Source organism: Coturnix japonica, chromosome 6 (assembly GCF_001577835.2).
Source record: "Coturnix japonica isolate 7356 chromosome 6, Coturnix japonica 2.1, whole genome shotgun sequence".
Classification (NCBI taxonomy): domain Eukaryota; kingdom Metazoa; phylum Chordata; class Aves; order Galliformes; family Phasianidae; genus Coturnix; species Coturnix japonica.
In genome coordinates, this window is record NC_029521.1 from 2572043 (window position 1) to 2592228 (window position 20186).

A 20186-nucleotide genomic window follows, 5' to 3' on the forward strand; every position below is an offset into this window, starting at 1 on the left:
AAATGGAAAAAAAAACAAAACTAAAAGGGATATGCATCACTCTTACAATTCTGCTCTACAACATTATGCTGAAGAGATGTGGGGTTTCTCTGTTTAGTTCAGAGGAAGTTCAGATACACCTAACTAGCTGTTATCTCAGTTTACTTGAGCGTAGTGCTCTGCGTGTGAATATTCACACCGGATAACACTCAAAGTTCATAGGTCTGATGTTATTTTTAATTATGTTTCAGGTAAATGACAGAGTTGAAAGCCTCTATAAGGAGATTACAGTCTCTTTCCAAGGGCAGGAATAGATGCTATGTTAGGAATAAACTATGTTCTCGCACCGACACATCCCTTCTGATCCACTGAGATCCATCGGATGATTAGATTCAGAAACAAAGCAAAATTTGGCCTACCATTTCAGCTGGTTCAGTGCAACTTTAGGTAACCTTTTGTGTCCTCTACATACCTAAATGTGAGACCTCAGAGAAAATGTCCCATTTGCTGTAAAATAGGAGGGTCCGTGGGGGGAAAATAATTGCATTAGAGAAACACACAAATCACTGTAAGTTCACCTGTTTCAATGTTTGAAAATCAGTTTCTCTTCCTCTGTAAACAATGACAGTTTCAATAGGATCTGAAGTGTTAACTCTTAACAAATAATACACTAGTCTGTCATATGGTTAATATTAACGTCTCTCTATTCAAACATGCTGAAAACTGAATAGAACAGTTAACATATAACAGTCACACATCCTTTGCTGAATACAAGATCGCATCTCTAACAGGAACTGAAGGAATCCTCACCATTTCAGATCTCCATCAATCATTCAGTCAAACATTTCACTGTATTAAAGTACATTGCTCTTTCCCTCTTTCTGGGTCTTTTGGGGGTGCTCAGTGAACACATTCTCTCATTAAAGGCATTGTTTATGATATAGTTCTTTCTTCAACAGAAATCCTGCAGTGTGTTTCCAATACATTGCCAGAAGAGAGTTTGCACAGTTTGGCAGGATTTGGGGGCAAGTAGACCTTACAGTTGGATTGAAAAGATTTGGTGCTGACAGAGCAATTACTGAAAGATTTTGCATTTTACTGCAGAGGTACAATTTCTTGACATAATTAACGGTGAACAATTAATTTTGAGCATGCTCCACAAATTACTGAGTTGGAGCTTTACATAGAATCCATTTGTTAAATTACAGGTGTGTTCACTTATGGGCAGATGCACGCTCACTTGGCTTATGTCCTAAGCTGGCAGGAAACAAATGGTGTTAGCAGAAAAGTCACGCAACTGGGCCGCTGTGAAGCCAAGCCCCACTTAGCACAGTTCATCTTCCAGAGGTTTGTTTGGTGTGGGTTTTGTGCCACGCCAGCATAGGCAGCTAACCCAGTGAGATTGTGCCAGCCACTACGCAGTGCAAAAACACGACACAGGGGGACCACTCTTTGTGGGGACCCCAGCCTACAGCCTCATCCTCCTGCTATGAGAATAGCTCTGCAGCTTTTTATAAAGGAGTCTGAATGAGGCATGCTCCATCCTAGGCATAAAGCATATTTTGCCCTCAAATAGATTCTTATTGAAAACACACGGCAGAGATTACAGCCATAGAAAGTTCTGTAAACAAGACAATTTCATCATTAAAAAAAAAAAAAAAAAAAAAATTAAAAAAAGAGCCAGAACAAAACAACAAAACACACACACACAAAATAAGCCAAAAAATATAAAGAAAAAAAAAACCAAGAATACCAAAGTAAGACTTGTTGAATGAAGATTTGTGAAGAGGATTTTTTTTTTTTTTTTAATGCCTCAGCTAGGCACAAAATAAATGACATACACCTTCAGCATTTTCTTGTTCAAATTGACTTGACAGAGGATAAAATATTGCTTTATTCTGACTAAACATACAACAGCACTCTGTGACTGATTGTGCTATTTTGGGAAGTCTTGACACTTGTGAACTGGAAAGTCTGGGGCACATCTAATAAATTTAACAATTAATTTGCTGCAAATAATATTTTAATACATTCTGTATATATGGTAACTTTTAAAATCAATCTTGTGACATTATCAGGGAAGGCTATTTGGTAATTATTTATTATAGGTTATATTCTTTTTCCCCACAAATAAGCAGATATTTTAATAACAATGAAAACCGTAACATGTGAGCCACCAAATCCAATTCATTGCATTATTGGCATGTAATGTTACAATTTATGGGGAGGAAGAAGGAGTCAAAAGGAAGCAAAAGCAAAAAAAATGCTTACAGTATGATTGGGATAGTGTTATCAGGAAATGACATTTCTTCTCTAAGGCCTCCTCTAAGGCAGCAGGGATTGATTTGCTGGAAACCATCTGCTCATGTATAGCCCCATCAGAATCAGCTATGTGCACGCTCCTGGGTCTGCCCATACTAAGCTATCTGCAGGGCTGGAGCTTTAAAGTTCACAAGCCAAAGCCACGATTAATTAAAATGATCAGAGAACTGAGATCAAATTAGGGCAGCGTGGACACCTACCAGCTGGCCATCGACCATGTTGGATCTCCCAGATTCATCTCTGAATAACCCATAACAAAAATAGGTTAAAAATAAAACAACACACGCAAACCGAAGTGCTCCTCGAGAGCGTACAAATGCCTTCAAAGTGTAACAATTTAGAAATGTTTAGGGATCAGTAAAGAACAACATTCCCACTCTTAAAAACTAAACCAACCCAAACCTGCCATAGTGCGTGCTTCTGCACTTCGAGTTTCCCTCATTCTTCCTCTTCCTCCAACCGAGAAGCTCTGATGGACAAAGCTCGGAAGATGGAGCAGCCACAGGGCCACTGCACCTCCATCCAGAGGCCCCAATCCCTCTCCAGGCTTGGCCCGACCCAAAGCTCCTAAAAGTTTCCACTGACTTTCTTGAGCTGACAGACACACTCAGGTAAGGTAGAGAGTCAAGCATCTGGCTCAATTAAGGATTTACGGTCATTACACAGTTAGTGCCAAGAAGTAGGTGTTTGTGTGTTTCCTCCCTTGGTACGAACCCAAAACTGAAAGCAGAGGGGACTGGGTCTGTGCTAGTGTTTTGGGACTCACATCCTTGGCCGGCATTCACTGCAGTGCTGCCCTGAAAGCAAAAATGGTTTTTAGAACGGTCTTAGCCTTTATTGAAAATAGGATGCATAGCCTATGCCTTCTGACAGCCAAACAGGACAGTGTTAAAATACTCTGGAACTGAAACTGTATGTATAATCCTGCCTAGAAAGCACCTGATGTACACCTCATCACTCCCGGAACATTTCTTTCCTTTAAAAAAATATTTTGTTAAAAAAAACTATGATATGAGGGCGATTGACTATTTGGTTTCTTCTAAGTAGATGTTCTTAAATTAATGCATATAAATAATTTGTATTTAATTTCCTCCTTTCCTGTTTAGCAAAGCATCGAATGCACAGATCTCTTATTCCCCCTCCTGCAACCCCCACACGAAGTCACTTGGTCAATGCTGAGTCTCTTTGCATTTCACTTTTTAAGACAAATTGTGCCTCTCGATCTGCCTTGGCCATAGGGCTCATAGGCAGGAAGGCGGTGTTCTCGCTCGCGCTGCTCTCCGTGTCTACGCTCGTCAGTTCGAAGTCTTCTGACCTCCTTGCATCAGTCAGAATACGAATCTGCTCCTGCACAGTTTCTAGTAATATTTTCACTTCGTGTTGTTCTGCTATAAGACAATTACTGACAGGGGAACTCACATTGACAACTTCAGCTGAATAGGAGTTTTTGCACCATTTGATGCCTGTTACTTCAGAAACGTTTTGCATTTGCATGCAGGCTTCGTCCAAGCCCACAGATGGGATGATGGGAACTGAGTTGGCCCTTGAAGATGAGTATCCGACCAAGTCCTTCTGATCCACGTTATTAAAATAAGGGGTTGTCTCTCTTGAAGGCAGTTGCATATTTATTGAAGTATTCTGAGGAGTTTTTAAACCACTAGATGAATATCTGAAAGGAATAAGAAAGAGTTTTTGTCACACACTGAGCAGCCAGATGTGACCAGCGGAAGGAATGCTGTACAAGAGCTGTGCTGCAAGGACACGCGGCTGTTTTGAGTCACACACAGAGCACTTAGTGCTAGTGTGGCTCTGGAGAAAACAGCAGGCTCTGGAGATCTGGGTTTTATTGCCACTGCTTTTCCCTCTGTCCCATTTTCCCCACCAGTACACGAGAATAATAACAACAGCTTTTTACATGCTTTCAGGAGTTATACAGTATTGGACATAAGGAAGACATTTTTTACAGTAAGGGTGATATAGCAATAGCACAGGTTGCCCAGAGGGGTGGTGGAAGCCCTGTCCTTGGAGACATTCAATTCAGGCTGGACCAGGCTCTGAACCAGCTGATGGAGCTGTAGGTGTCCCTGCTAATCGCAGGGGAGTTGGACTAGATGGCCCTTAAGGATCCCTTTCAACACAAAAAATCCTTCAAACCCTTTTTTTTTTTTTTTTTTTTTCTTCTTTCCTCCTATAAATGAAATTTTAAGTCTCATTCTTCCATTTCTAACCAGAGAAATGGATTGATACTTTCTTGAACATCAGAACTCTCAACATCAAATCGCTATTCCAGGAAAACACTTAGAAAGGTGAAAAGGAAGAGAGATTGAAACAAAATTATGGTCTGTTAATTCATGGAAACAATCATCTGTGCACCCTTTCAAATATGCAGAGAGTCTACGTGCACTCTAACTCTGGAAAATACATCATTTTTAGTAATTACCCAATGCTGACATGATTTGGTTTCTTAGACCTCATCTGGAAATAAAGTCTTGTGCTCTGGAAAATGTTATTCACCTGTTCTTCAAGAAAAATCCTTTAACCTCCATTTACCTATACTATAGAATTATTTCATTTTTTGTGAGGCAACTTCAGTGCAATTTTAATTGACATTTCCATTTTGATTCAAAGCCGAATTCATCATTGTTGTCAGACAATGTTTTCACTGGTGTATTTAAAGACCAGACATGGAAAATATCCTAAATATAAAGAAAGCAATGCTCAAGAAGATGTTTCCCATTCCAGAAGTATTACTAAAAATGCAGTGTTTCTACTACTTGTGATCACCAAGAACCATAGGCATCACCTCCAAGCGATGTGAATATTTTATGCATCATCAGCTTTGTGTTCTTATCACTATTTGATGGGGCAAGCCAATGAGAAACCTAACATGTTTTATTGTTCATCATGAAAAGCGATAACTACATCTGGTACAGAGCAAATGTTTGAGCTTAGACAGGAAGGATGTTTTCTGAAAGCTGCTTAAACTCACTGGACCTCCCCCAGGGCACTCTATTTACATGTGCCTTGCTTCTTCTGGCATTAGCAGAAAGAGAACTTGGGAACAGCAATTAAAGCGTTCAAAACAGCTACAGCCTGATAAAAGCGTACAAAGCTAATTAAGTGGACAGGTTTCCTTTGGTCCTATCCTCTTGGTGAGCTGTCAGACAGACAAAAGAGGAGAAAACATCTCTAGGCACATTTCCAGGAGAGTGCTGCTGATCTGCAGTTAGCTCGTCTACGGTGGCTATGCACAACTGCTTGATATGAGCCTGGGTATATGCACACACGCAGCGCCGTGCGTTGCTGTGCTGAAATTCTGCAGCAGCATCCCCAAAAGACAACAAAGCACAACTGGGAGCTCTGAAATAAGGAGGAGGCACTGTGAGCTTTGCTGCTATCTGATGGAACAAGATACTGCTTTGGGAAGTGGGACACAGAGGAACAATAAAGCAAGTGGCTTTTAGGAATATGGAACAGTATTTCTTTCACATGCTGTACAGCTGCATTTATGCTTTACTCTGAAACAGAAGGGGTCAGTTTTTGGTTAATTACTTTTGTTCTGTGCTTAGACACATTTATGGCCATTTACTGAGGGCCTTTTTTGAACAGTTTTTGAGAATCAGTATGAATGAAAAACTAATTAGCAAAACTATTCCAGAGGGAGGACAACTGAAAAAAATAAAATAATAATAATAAAGGAAAACAAAAGAGTGCAGACCTGTTGTGCCCATTCTTGTTTCCTTTGCATTTGCTTATTATATAATTGTTCAAACGACTATAGCTGGAGGGATCTCATCAGCTGCATTATTCCCCTTTTTGGTAATTCGGGCCCTAAATATATTCTGGGTTGCACCCTGAAAACAAAGGGAGTGAATGTTTTTAATGAATTTCACATGCAATGGATGTATTATATGGATGATATATGAGCGAAACCAAGAAAAAATTATCTAAATGAGTTGAGTGAGATAACAGTAACATTTGCCAATTCCATAAATAGGATTCAATTATTCTTGGTATTTTGAAAACTAATTGGCAGTAACAATAACATGTAACTTAATGCCTGGCATATTTCCAAAGCTGCTTTTTTTTGAAGTGCAGATGAACACACTTATGCCAGAAGTACATGTTTCTGCCCTGTGCTTACACAGCATTCAAAGAAAGACTGAGGTGAAAGCGCCATGTACTGTGTGTAACAGGCAATGTACTGAACTAGCAGAGATATGACTTGCGAGCCATGTGAGCTTTTAGTTAACTATAAACAGATCCCCGCTTCTCCTTTTGGTGCCAAACTCTTGCTGGTTACAACACAATGAGACTTCAGTCAATAAACACCTCTAAGTGCAGAATAATAATGACCGTTTCCTATAATTGTTGCCCAGAACTAAAATGGCATTAAGAAAGGTATTTGTATTATTTTTTTTCTGAAACAAATTATTTGGTCTGAATCAATTCAACTGCGCGTGTTCTTCGAAGTGCAGCTCTGCTCACTCTTCTGGTGAAACCAAGCAAAAAAGCCCTTAAAAGTTTATAAGTCTGCATCAGTAACCACCTGTTACACAGTTTTCAGGAGTCTGTCAATGAATGAAACTGAATGAAGCATAATTACGCTGTCCCTTAAAAGAGACATTAAAGCAAGACAGGACTTAATAACTTAAAATACAAAATGGGCTTCATTCAGTCTAGTGCAAAGAGCTTTGCTATAAGCCCTATTGCTATAGGTGTTCACTGTAGGGGCTTGATGGCCAAGTCCATTAAGATGAATGAAAGTCACTCACTGCAGTGACATTAGCAGGCTTCTGCTCAGCTTTGGAAGCATGCATACCTACCTGTATGTCTACCTGAATATACGACACATTGGGTATCTGTACAAATACACATTTGCAGATATAAAGTCCTGCCTCTAGCAGCTGATAGCAGGCAATGCAAATAGATGTCACTGACAGCGTGGGATCAATGTATTGTCCCTCTCATTGCATGCATGCATGCCCATGACACCCCAAAATGATCAGCGGGATGTGAGCATGACACCATGATATCCCAAAATGCTCAGGCAGATGTGACTGCCATGGAGACATTAGTTTACTTTAGTCCTTTCAGTTCAGGAAGTTTTCTCTGCTACTCCGAGTAGCAGACTGATGAACCAATCATATTTGACTCAAAGTCTACAAATGGCAAATACTGAGAGCTGGTGCTTTCCTGAATCAGCAAAAGGACCCCAGCTTCTATAAGGACAGTTGGGCCAGTATCTACTGAGAGCACCAACAGTCTGAAACAGATGGTAAGAAAAAGATCTGGGGAAAAAGGGTTCATGGGTAGAAGGAATTTCTTCACTTAAAGTAGAATTACTGAATTGTTGTTGTATTTTGGTCCAGAGATCAGATGTGCACTTAAATTTTAGTTGATATAGTTATTAAAATTTAGTTTAGTTACAGTACTTCATTACTGCACCCCTTGCAAAAAGCTTTGTTACATTCTTGCAAGACTACACTTTCATAAAAATACACTATCTGTCATCAAAACACTTCAATAAAGCAAGATCAAAGAGTTGCTTTAATTTTCATGCCTAGTGTTGACATGTTTCTAATTCCTTCTCATGGGGACTGGTTTAAGGATGTTATTATCACATCTGTTATGCTACTGCTGGCACTCCAATGCAACAGCACTTGCCAGTGCATTTGCAGGCCTCTGTCTGAGGACATGTCCCACTGACAGAGGTAGAACAAAGCAAGTCCAGTGGTACAGACACACATAGTACCGAAAATAAGGACGAGGTGCCTCAGGGACTGAGGCCAAAAGGCACAGTGAAAAAAAGCAACAAACCAACCTTGTGCAAAATATCAACAGGCCAAATAAAGGCCAATAAAAGGTTAAACTTGTAATACCACGTACTGATTTCCTAGAGGAGAGCAATTACACCTATAGCCACGAGGCAGCTTTGCTTTGTTTTTTATCCCGCTTCTCAAGCTAAAAGAGGCCAACACAGCTTTCTTCTGTGCCTGTGTTTCAGAGAAGCAACAGCCTGCCTGATACAAAACTTCCATTTAGTCACAAACTTTCTTAAGGTCTACATTATCACAGAAACAAACAGCAGTATCCTGACTGTAAGAAGCAACAAACAAGCTCTTCCTTAGAAGAAGCAATCTGCAACAACAAAAGAAGCATGAGGCAAACCTGAACTTTTGAACAGAAAGATGACTCTCTTTCTGCTTTTTCTCCTCTATCCCAGGCAAGCCCCACTCTCAGTCTGCCTCCCCTAATCACTGTAGCCAGCTTCATTAGGCAGATTCAGCTACAAGAGACTTAGTGAGCAAAGTCACATTCCCTCCTGTGATGCCTGGCTATGGACTGATGTGTGCCTGCTTCTGTCTGTGCTAAGCTGGGACTCTGGCATCTTTAAATGAGACTAGAGCTCCACTGCAGGTATTCCTCCTGGTGTTACACGTAGTGTGTTTATAGTGATTCTGGAAAGCCTCTGGAGATCTATAGGGCTATGTAAATGTTATGCAAAACAACTCCACAATTGCAAAAGACTTCAAAGGCTGCTGTAGGTGCTCTTCTGAAATTCAGACCTTATGTACAGCTGGAGGTGAATTAGAAAATGGAAAATCACAGGTTCTTTGTATGTGTTCAAAGACAAACTCACATGAACTGGATTTCAGTTTTCCATCTACAGCAAACATGCTATCTAAAAAGATTGCATTAAAAAACATGAAAGTTGAACTTCTGAATTATTTCCTCTTATTTGTCCAGTGCTGACAGAAGAAAGAAGTGCTGTGCAAACATTACTTAGAATTATTTCTTCAAGTAGTGCTGGCTTACTGTGCATATTTCATTACTTACCCATGACAAGGTATTGTGTCCTGCTCTGTGATCCTGGACTCTTCTAGCTGTTGATATGCTGGTCCCGTAATCCCATTGAACCTACCCCGAGGTAAGGGAGGAGTTCTCCGAAAGGCATTTCTATGTAGCATCCCGTTTTTCTGTCCTGGGCTGCAGCATGAAGAGAGACTTCTAGAAACAAGACACCAAGGGTACAGTAATGATTATCACTGCAAAAGGGTATACTTCTACAAAGCAAAGATGCAAAATTAATCATGCATAGATTACTGTTCTTATAAAGTTTGCTGTGGCAGACTACCACCTCAGCAGAAACTCTCTAAGGATACACACTGCTGTAATCCACAGCTAGCTGCTGTTTATGCTATATCTAAAAGATCACATCCCTTCCAAGAATGAGAATAATTGACTGGCATCTTAAAATGTTTTCTTATCCTTGATGAAGGATGCTTCTTTTATTCCTTGCTGAGTACCACAATCCTGATATTAGGAGACTGACCCTCCAATAGTGGAAATAAACAGCAAAAGTCTATCAGATTGAGCTCAAAACCAGATCTTAAGTTTAAAAGCCCATTATATTACCTATTGGCCCAGGGGTCCTCCTTGCTGGCAATACAAGGTTAATGCAAGGAAAAAATATATATATTAATGAGGCTGGAAGAAACCATCCATGACACAAGTTTCCTCCATTTCAGACGACACTTCCTTTCATACTGTTTTCCTTCTTTTTTTTATATAGATTGTTATGTACTTGTATTCTATACATTGATTGTTTTCTTGTTTTATACTCATTGATAAATAGAACTGTACCTTTTTGTGGTATGACAGAAAACATGTTTGTAAGCAATATTTTTGTTGTGTTTTGTAAAAAACAAATTTCTTTTTATTTAATGCAGGAATTAAAAGGTATCCACAATCCACAGTTTTTCTATTATTAGCCACAAATCCAGGTTTTGCTAGCTCAAAAACATGGGATCACAAAACTACGTCAAAATATAACCCATTTATCCTGCATGGCATGACTGGGCTATTCATTTTCCAGCTACTCCTTATAACATCTCCTGAGGCTCAGAAATGTGCATTTATTATTCAGTATACTCTTGGATCCTTAATGAAGTTTTAGTACAGGTTTGGTGGATACAAAGGATTATTACCTTTGGTTAGGTGAATAATTAGAACTTCTGATATAATTCAGCTATGCAAATGACTTTTCCTCAACTTAATTCACTTACTATAACATGATCTAATAGCAATTCACATTCTGTATGTAACTGAAACTGTACTTATAATTGGGGCCATACCTATTCCCAAAAGAAATTCTTGCTGGGATCAAATATCTTGGGCAAGTTCTCTTGGACAACATGCTTTATTAAAACCTGCCGCTTCTCTCTAAAAAGAAAGAAATCCAACAATCTCTACTCTACTGCTCATGTTCCTTTTTGGTCGCTGTACCGTTATCTTGCACATGCCTGGTGCATTTTAATTGAAAAGATCGATAACTCATAGCAATGGCACTCCCGTAAAGATTTTTTATGCTTCCTTAAATAGATTTTCCTTAGCTATTAAGAAGGCTGCAAAAAAACCCTTTGAGTACAAAAACAAGTTAGACTCAAGTTCCAGCCTTTCATTCCAGAGGGTTGAATTCAAGTTGTGAGATACAGCTTGTATTCTGTAAAATATCATTACCGTATCACAAAACAATTGCTATTTTCTGCTCAGGAAACTTGGATTATTAAATCAGGGAGTCTTAAAAGGTGTGGCTGAATGAATAATTCACAAAGGATAATGAAATTTTGGTTTTTTTGTTATTACTGATTGCAGTACGTTCATCACTGTACTAAGGAAGTCAACAAACTGATTAACTTAACAAACCTGGCATTTATTGCAGCTACTTGAAACTAGAAAGGCAGTGTTTAATAGTTGTTGTTTTGCTTGCAGCCCAGAAGGCCAACAGTATTCTGGGTTGTATCAACAGAGATGTGGCCAACAGGGAGAGGGAGGTGATTGTCCCCTAATTCCCTGCCCTTTAGAGGCTCTATCTTGAGTACTGCATCGAGGCCTGGGTCCCCCAGCACTGGAAAGATGCAGAGCTGTTGGAGCAGGTCCAGAGGAGGGCAACGAGGATGCTCAGAGGCCTGGAGCACCTCTCCTACAAAGAAAGGCTGAGGGAACTGGGCTCAGTAAGCTTGCAATTAGCTATGTCCCTCATAGGCCTCTGCTCTATTGCTCACATTACGTGCTTCCCTTTCTTTAGAAAACAGTGCCCTTCCCATTTCTCCAGGTAATTTCCCCTTCTTCAGACAACATTAGTTTCTTCCTTGCTCTGTTCTCCGGTCTAAGTGGGTAAAAGAGATAACCCATGTAACTAAGCTATTCAATAAAGCGGAACAATAAGGAAAGCTGCAGCAAATAATGTCTCCAAAATCTATTGATTACTCAAGAATAACAAAAACCAGAATAGGTTTGAAATATCTCACAAGTAATTCATAAACTGAGAAGAAGTGCAGTTCCGATGAATTAATTGTTTGAAATAAATAGCTTAAGAACCTCTAAAGTTAATAAAGAACTTGGCATTCATCTTTGTAAACTGTTCTGTGTGAAAATTTTCTTCAGGTAGAGAAACTGAGTAAAAACAAAGACTGTCTCAGGAGGTGGGAGTAATCCCCTTTTCAAGGAACATAACCAGCTCTCCAGTGAGGTTAACTGTACAGTGCAGTGAATATACAGTAACTCTGGAAATCATCCTGTACTATTTTTTTTTTCCCAGTTAATTACTAAACATAATTGATTGCACATCTCATTATGAACACATTCAAAAGTACCTTTGTTAATGGAAACATGAAAAGGACTAACAAGTGGAATACGATTAAAATGTTAAAACTTCAAATGTGAATTCCTTCTCATTTAATGAGCACAATGCAACTATAAGCATGGTTGTGTGCATCATTATTTACTTCTTCCCTTCTTTTTTTTTTTTTCCCGCCTCTTGAGTCTCACTTTCCCTTCTGGTGATAGTACTATCACATCACTTCGATTTTCATCATTCTCTTCCTTGGTATCTCTTGCATTCCTTCCACCTGTGCCATCACATTTTCTCTGTGTTCTCAAGATACCCCCTGCTGTTATGCTCTGAATTAGACATTAAAGAGAAAGATGCTAAAACATCAAGTGTTAATTTTTTTTCCTTTTTTTTTTTCTTTTTTTTTGCATCAGCTGCAGTTTTGTACATCATGTACTAAATGTAAGCTCATCTCTAGTACTATTAAGCTGCCTTCATCCACACAATTGCAGTTCTAATAGTTTTCTTTAAAAGTAAAATAATAAAATCTTGAACTGGGATACATGACTGTCATTCACAAAGAGAAAATAAGGAGGAAGAAAAGGAAATTCTAAAACTCATGGTAAATACTCTGTTTCTGTATGTACAAAAACTATATAGAGTGGCTTACTGCACTACCTATAACACTGCCTACTGATAACAAGACACAAACTGTGCTGGTTGAAGCTGAAAGCCATACTGCTTGTCCTTGCTAGACAGGAATACTAAATATGTACCCCAAAGATAGAGATAGCTGCCAGATAAAGAGCGTCTTCCACAACTCGCTGGAAGCCACATTTTTAGGCAGTGGTACACAGTCTTTTGCTAAGTTCAGATGAACTATTCAGACTTCTAACCAATTTTCAGATCTGTTATACTTAAAAACATAAGCATCTCTCAATAAATGCCATAGGAAGGCACAGTACTGTATCACAAAGTCCTTTCGTCAGGCTGTTAATAAGCATGAGATGACACAAAAAGCACGAGCCTCTATTGGCATCTTTGTTATAGAGAGGCCCTCAAAGGACAGAGTTCATGTCATCTCTGGGACTTCAGCAAAGCTGCGTGTACTTTAAGTAATACTAAGACTATAACGAGTGTATTATGCTAAAAAATGATGGCATTAGCTGAGGACTTTAAGAGTGTGTTATTCACTTGATATGTTTAAATCCCCGTAGCATCCTACATTCCAAGCATTTAAGCATCACATTTTTCTCCTGCCTTTGCAAAAACCAATAGTGTAACAAAACACCAAAGATGACGTAGGAGAACAACCAAACCACAAGGGCACAATGACCCGTGTTTTTCCAGCTCATAAATGGTTGGAGCTGGTCAGATCCTCAGTTCAGGTGACGAAGCAAGATCTCCCAGGCTTATTTTTTTCTCTTCACATGAAAGAGCAGCTAGCCAGCAGCTAGTCCCCATGTGCAAGCCTAACTACTCTTGAGTACTTTAGTAGAAATGTTACTTATGTACTCAGGAATAGCACTCGCTGGAGCTTTGTAATTCTGCACAGTTGCAATGTATAGCCTGGGGTCACTATCCCAGGTCTAGCAGTTAGGTACATACAATAGGAAAAAGGAACCAAGATGTCAAAGGTGTGTTGGTGGCACAGAGTTCAGCTAGCCACTGTGACCTCATTCTATGCTTTCTGTACAGCTGGGATCAGCCTCTGACCTAAAATGACTACTCCAGAATGTTGCTCTACATTGAAAACTCAGATTTCAGATTCATTATGATGAGTAGACATCTATTTGTATCGCCACTGTACTGTTGTATTTGTTCATTTTAAGCAGGTCTTTCAGTTCTTCTTGTCTTTTCTCTGATGTGCTTATAAGCAGCTGTCATATGCTCTTTTCAGCCTTCATTTACTACACTAAATGAGACAAACTAATCCTTTCCAGGGAACACAGATGAGTCATCCCTTATTGTTTTAGCGCATCAATGCAGTTTGAGCCCACATTAACCAGGAGGCCATTTCATCCAGACAAGAAAACACTGGTGATTCCTCATGCTACATTCACATGCAATAAAACAATATATTGTGAAGTCATTTTAAAATTTCTGACTTTGTGATGGCAGCGTCTTCACTAATGCTTCCTGTCATCCTACTTTTCTTTTGCATGTCCACATCACTTTGTAACCTGGTTACCCTTTCATCAAGTGGTACATACTGTACCTTTTCTTCCTCATTTGTTTCTCAGCTCATGGGAGAAGCTTTTGTTGTTAGTTCTCAAATGATTGGGCTTGTGTTTAGTACTGCTAAATTCTGAACCACGTTACTCCACTCCTCAAGGTTACTTGATTCATTCCTTACCTCACATCCAGAGCAGTATCTGTGCTTACCCTGCCTTATGAGTAATTTCTTCAGTATGCTCAAGGACACTGATTGCTGCATTTTACTTTTATTTTGACTGTTGTGATGTCTATTTTCATACATTTTGTTCCATTCCTGTTCTGCCTTCATCCCCAAACAATCACCCTCATTGAAAAACAAAGTACATTCAACCAGCATTTCCCTACTTGCTTCATATATTCTCTCTGTCCCTCCATCAGCTTTGCTTCTTTGGCTATAGTACTCTTATGATCCAACAAGAACACTTGACTTTGGTATCACCAATAACCCTCAACTCTCAATGCTTTCTGGGAACATTCACTTCAAGAATGACCTCTTGTTCTTCGTGATTCAGTTTGTTTCTCCACCTACACTTCATTCCTTTAATCCATTTCTTTCAAGTAAAATTCTCCAGAAGACCATGTTCTTTCCTAGGGAAAACAACAGATTCTTCATACTTTCTCCTTTTTTCAAGGCTTCCTCTTAGTTGCTTTACTTTATCAATATCTGATTTCTAAAATTCATTTATTGTCCTTGCAGAATAACTTAGATTGTACTGAGAGCATCAAGATCAAAACGTTAATGTCGAAAAAACTGTTTTTACCTATGTCTTTTTAATGGAATTTCAAAAGGCAACTGCTAATTCTTTTAAAATTTAGTCTAAAGTTTATCCTACTTTGGCACTTTTGCAAGACAATACAGCTGGTTCATGCTTCAAGCCTCTGCATTTGGCTTTCATCACGGCATTCTCTGAAATTAAATCCACTGAAATAAAAGATGAATGAATCAAAGAAAGAAAGTCAGCATGTCTAACTACCAAGAAAAACGCTATGCAAAGGGATCAGACAACAGTCCAATAGCTAAGAAAATCACAATTTGTTACTGTGTATACAAAGGCAGCAAGAGTTTTCTTTCTTAAACTACAGATAATCCAAGAAGAATTTTTGAGCATACTGTATACTTTACAATAAGTTTACTCACTAAACATGCTTGTTATTTTCCACTTCTAACTAAGGGTTATTTTACATATGGGAACATAAGGTATTAAATACTTCCACATTAATAAGAGTGAGCAATACAGAGGAGATATTATAGGAGTAAGACTCAGTGGTGATTCAATCTTTCATCTTTGCATTCAGCTGAGCTTGGGAGAGTGAGTAAACTTATTATCCAGTAATGTGAATGAAATAACTAGTTGATCTCTTCTCTGTCTGACAAATTTCAGCAAGCCACAATGACTTCCTGCCCTGTTAGTCCTAAAGCCAAGGCAAAATTGTTTTGTTTTTAGAAACTATTGAGCAGACAGTCACTGATTTTAAGCAGGTCTAATTGTGGAAGAAAATACTTCCATAGTGAGCAGAAACGGAATAAATAGTTAAACGATTGCATAAAATGATTAAAAAAAAAAAAAAAAGAAAAAAAAAAAAGAAAAAGCAGAGCTGCTCTAATTTTTCCAGGTCTGTGTCATGTTTTGAAGACAAGATACCACTATTTTTGTCTAGTTGTTCATTTCAGGGCGACAGAGAACTTCAGCTAGGACCACTTTGGACCTGTGTCACTGCACCTCAATGGAATGGAGTGAGGGGATGCTTAGAGCAAAATGCATCCTTGTTTAAAGAAAGAAAAAATAAAAACGCTTCTATTTTTTTTTTTTTTAATCTATATTTAATATACAGAAACAATGGCTAATTGTGTTTAGACTGTGATTAATTAGGTGGACATTACAAAAAGACTCCAAATGAAATGGAGAAAAAAAACCCACCATACTGCACAGAATTTAGAAACTACCGGAACTGAGTAACTTAGGTAGCTGTCACACAACACATAAATCAAAGACAGTCTTATAAGTCACTGGCATGTTAAAGTCTGTTGCATTTTTTATAAAGTGAGGCCCTTGTATAATAAATCTTAAGTTATAAAACTATGAAAAAGAATTTGTTATAAATCAAGCTGTCTTAAAGCAGTTCTGAAGCAAAGGCTCTTAATACTATCCAATACTTGACACCTGGAAATAAGAAAATGTAGTTTTTGTTCCCCTTTGTAAAGAGAGGTTTTGGTGTACAAATGTGTTCAAGTGAACACTTGGCAATTCTGCATTAATTTACTCAAACTTCAGTCTGGCTTATTCTGTAATTTCCCTACGGAAAACAGGGAGTTTAGTCTCATCCAGATTTTGTTTTAAGGACCCTTTAAAAAAAAGAAATATTCAGTCCTTAATTCTACATTTAAAAGCTTAATAACTTCACAGTTCACCACTTAATAATTTCAAATTGGGGTGTTGCAACCATGTTATCAAGGGCAAGTGAATGTCACCGTGTTTTTTCTAAGCTTCACCTTTTGACTAGATTGTGATTACAACATTCCACAGAGCTTCAAGGGGGAACCATTCTGGGCAACACAGTTGATCTACAATCAGTAAAATTATTATGCATGTATTGAAAACATGCGAAGAATAAGGAATAAACCAAAAGAAAAACGAATTTGACATGATAGCTGACATTTTCATGACACATTAAAGGATTCAGTAAGGTTAACATTTAGTACCTAACCCAAATAGCCCTTCCTGGTTTACATGGCACATTATCATTGGTTTAGGACAGTCTTTCAAACAGAAGAGAAGGTATGTGACTGAGGGACTTCAACAAATGTTTTCTTGGCTTTACACCAAACACTACAGAAGTTACCACCTCATGTGATCCACACTATGGTCCTCTCTATCTCCCAGCACTGTTGCTCAGTCCTCCCTCCCATGTGTCACCCACCTGGCAGCATCCCTCAGCAGCCACCTCCCCATTTCCCAGGCAGTCATTTGCTCACCTGTGCTGCTTGCTGGGCTGAGATCCTCTGTCAGGAGACAAAGCCTCTGGGAAAGACTGAGGACCTGAAAAGCTGGACTCCATGACTTTGTCCAGAGCAGGCTTGGGGTGCCTATCTGTTTTGGAGTACTGCAGCACAGAGAATAAAATTAATTAATACATAAAATGCAAAATACACTGTTGATGTTATTCAGTAAGAACTGAAATTGATAGTGCAGAAGTGCTATAATTTAAATATTAAAACCAGGGAGTGCAAGTAATAACATTCATTCACTGCTGCCTACACAAGTGAAGAATGCCAAAGTTTGTTGTCCCCATTACCTTCTTCACATCAGAAACCCGACGTTCACATTAGCAGCAAAAATACTGACTCATCTGCCCAAAACAAAAGGGAACACAGACTCCTTTGAATAAAAAACTGCTTTTGAGACTGTAAATGGATATCCCGAAACACATCTCAAATGGTGTTCAGCACCTTTTTGTGTCCTTTGGTGATTTCGGTCAAACATTCCTTTCATCAATATGCATAACTAGGAAAACCACACTGAATAGCTTCTGTATCATCAGATAAGTAAGAAAAACATTTGAATCCTATCTGTAGAGCCAGACATCCCTTCTGCACCTGAAACTTCTGACCTGGGAGTATCTGTGCTAGTAGTATAGCTAGTAAACATAATCCTTCTCGTGACAGTTGTGTATGCAGGGCAATCTCTGGGCACACAGTGTGACATAAAGGTCTGTAAAGCAGACACTGGATGTGAACAGGAATGGATTTTTCTCTTCTTGCTTTGTGATTCATCTGGAAATTCAGCAAAAAAAAACCAAACTGACTCTGATCCTGGATAGGGCTGGGAAGTCAAAGAGTAAGACAGGTGCATTTTGGTTTGGGAGAAGAATCAATGTTAGCAGCTATTGGGCAGTACCTCAGAGGTACGAGCGGTTAGCCCACATTTCCACAGGGTTATGAAAAATAGCAGAAAAAGAAACAGAAAAGAAAGATAACATTTCTTTTGCTACGTTGAGATGAAATGCACTAAACCCAATTGGTCCACTTTTCTTTAATCCTTTTCTCTCTGCACTGAATTTGTACTTATAGTACTAGTTGGGCTAGGTTACCTTTACAATAAGCTGGTACTGTGGGATCTATTACATGATTACATCTATTACATAATTAAATATTTTAGGAAAAATTACAATGTACATGAATAAAATATCACAGTGCCTTGCTATTATACAACAGCATAAGCATTTGTGAAGGAGACAGTAAGATTTCTGTCATGGTACAGTTCTTGCCCATAATTATTTGGCTGCCTAACAAAAGAGCAGGTGAGAACTCCTTAAAAAGAAGGAGTTATTTCCTGATTCCCCTGTATTATAATTATCTGCATTTCCTAAGAGTTCAGCAAAACTAAAAAGCAAATTCTGACAAGATTACTCTCTCCTAACCATTTAAGAGTATGTTCACAGAACGTCATGGTCTACTAGTGACCAATTTCTATTGATAAAAAACAACAGATTTTTCTAAGTTCTCTCTTCTTTCTCTCTCTGTTGTGTGAAATACCCACAGGAAAAGGGCCCAAATCGCTGCTTACTGGCTTCTGAAGGCAAAACTGTGAAAGTGGCTATATGCAAAATGTTACTGCACACGAAGTAAACACAACTAAAATAATAATATGAAACATATTCCACTCGTTTTTCTTCCGGTTACAATCATCTTAGTTGTCATTTGTCACTAATGTGGATGAAGCATTCAGATGGAAGCATGTCTTTTAAGGTGCTCGTGCTTGTGACAATTGAGCTATGGGAAGAATGAGTTGTAAGCACTAGGAAGGAATTTTTGTCTTTTTTCTGGTTTGTTCATGATATTAAATTGAAGGTCCAAATGGCTTTTTAGGACCATGAGCATCAAGTGAACCACAGAGGTTAAGCAGGGATGAGCTATGCCACTTGCCACATGGTTAAAGTGAATGTGGGCTGGGGTGGACCACACACAGAAGAGCATCTTTGCTCACCACAGCTGAGGAAGAACAGTCCCCCCATGAGCTGCTCAGTGCAATCCCAAATATTCAGCAGCTATCAGTGCCCAGGCACAGGGTGGTTCTTCCTTCTTACTCAAACATTTATTTCCTGACACTTCCAGATCCATTGCTCCCCAATTATCTCAACAGCCACAGCGTCAATTACACTGATAAGATCAATTTCAACTGAGGGTGCAAACACATTGAGAATTTGAACAATCAATGGAATCAATTTCATTTAGATGCAGCACATCACACATAGAATGGATATATATAGATAATGGACATAGCTGAGTTTCCTCTTTCCCAGCTTAACCATGAATGCCACATTCCTTCTCTGACACAGTCTTTGGGGGAAAACATCAGAATCCTGAGAGAAGTTTACAGAAGCATCAAGCAGATGCTTGATGGTCCCAGTGTGGGACAGGGGAATGCCACCCAGCTGTGCCATAGGGGAGCCAGCTCCACAGTCCCCAGCTGTCATCCAAGCTGCACCCCACAGAGCCCTCTGCTCACTGTGAGCTGCCAAACACTCAGCCCCTGCAAGGGATAAGCTGTGAAGCACTGTCAGAGTACTGTACTGCTCTGGGAGGTTGGAAGCATCCCTGAAATCTTACATGTATCGGGTGGTTCTCTTTTGTTTTTTAAATGGTTTTATTGTCTTTTTGGTTAATTATGTGTGCTTGTTTGAGCTGATGTAAAAGAAATGCTGATGCAAATAAAGAATAATGAAAGCATTTAAAAACAAAGCATTTTGCAATTTTCATTTCTCCAAGGTTTCACGTAGAAAATCATCTGTTACATGCAATTACACAAATGCTTTGACAATAAGATCTCACCCCCTACTGGCTAACGCTAAATGAGTCTCTGCAAGGAGTCAGCCTCTGCCACTGACCTGCTGTATCACTGCAAATCATTTCCCTGCTCTGTGCCTAGGACCATTCTTTCTTAAATTCAGGATCCACAGGTGACAAACACCTCATATGTGCTACAGAACAGCTAGACGCTGTTGTCCTAAGGTTAAGCAAAACAAAACAAGCCCCTCTTTCTCCTTGATAGGT

At 39.0% G+C, this 20186-nt stretch overlaps 1 protein-coding gene across 2 annotated transcripts in view; it reads right to left on the reverse strand.

Annotated features, from left to right (window-relative positions):
* Positions 1–548: 548 nt before the first annotated feature.
* NRG3 (neuregulin 3) overlaps positions 549–20186 on the reverse strand; it is a 366572-nt gene continuing 346934 nt past the window's right edge. For both annotated transcript variants that reach the window (XM_032445355.1, XM_015866076.2), the window contains exons 7-9: positions 17109–17236; positions 9142–9312; positions 549–3970 (exon numbers count right to left, since the gene is read on the reverse strand). In XM_032445355.1, coding sequence (XP_032301246.1) covers positions 3463–3970; positions 9142–9312; positions 17109–17236 — 807 coding nt within the window. In that variant the 3' untranslated portion in view covers positions 549–3462. The remainder of the gene's footprint in view (positions 3971–9141; positions 9313–17108; positions 17237–20186) is intronic.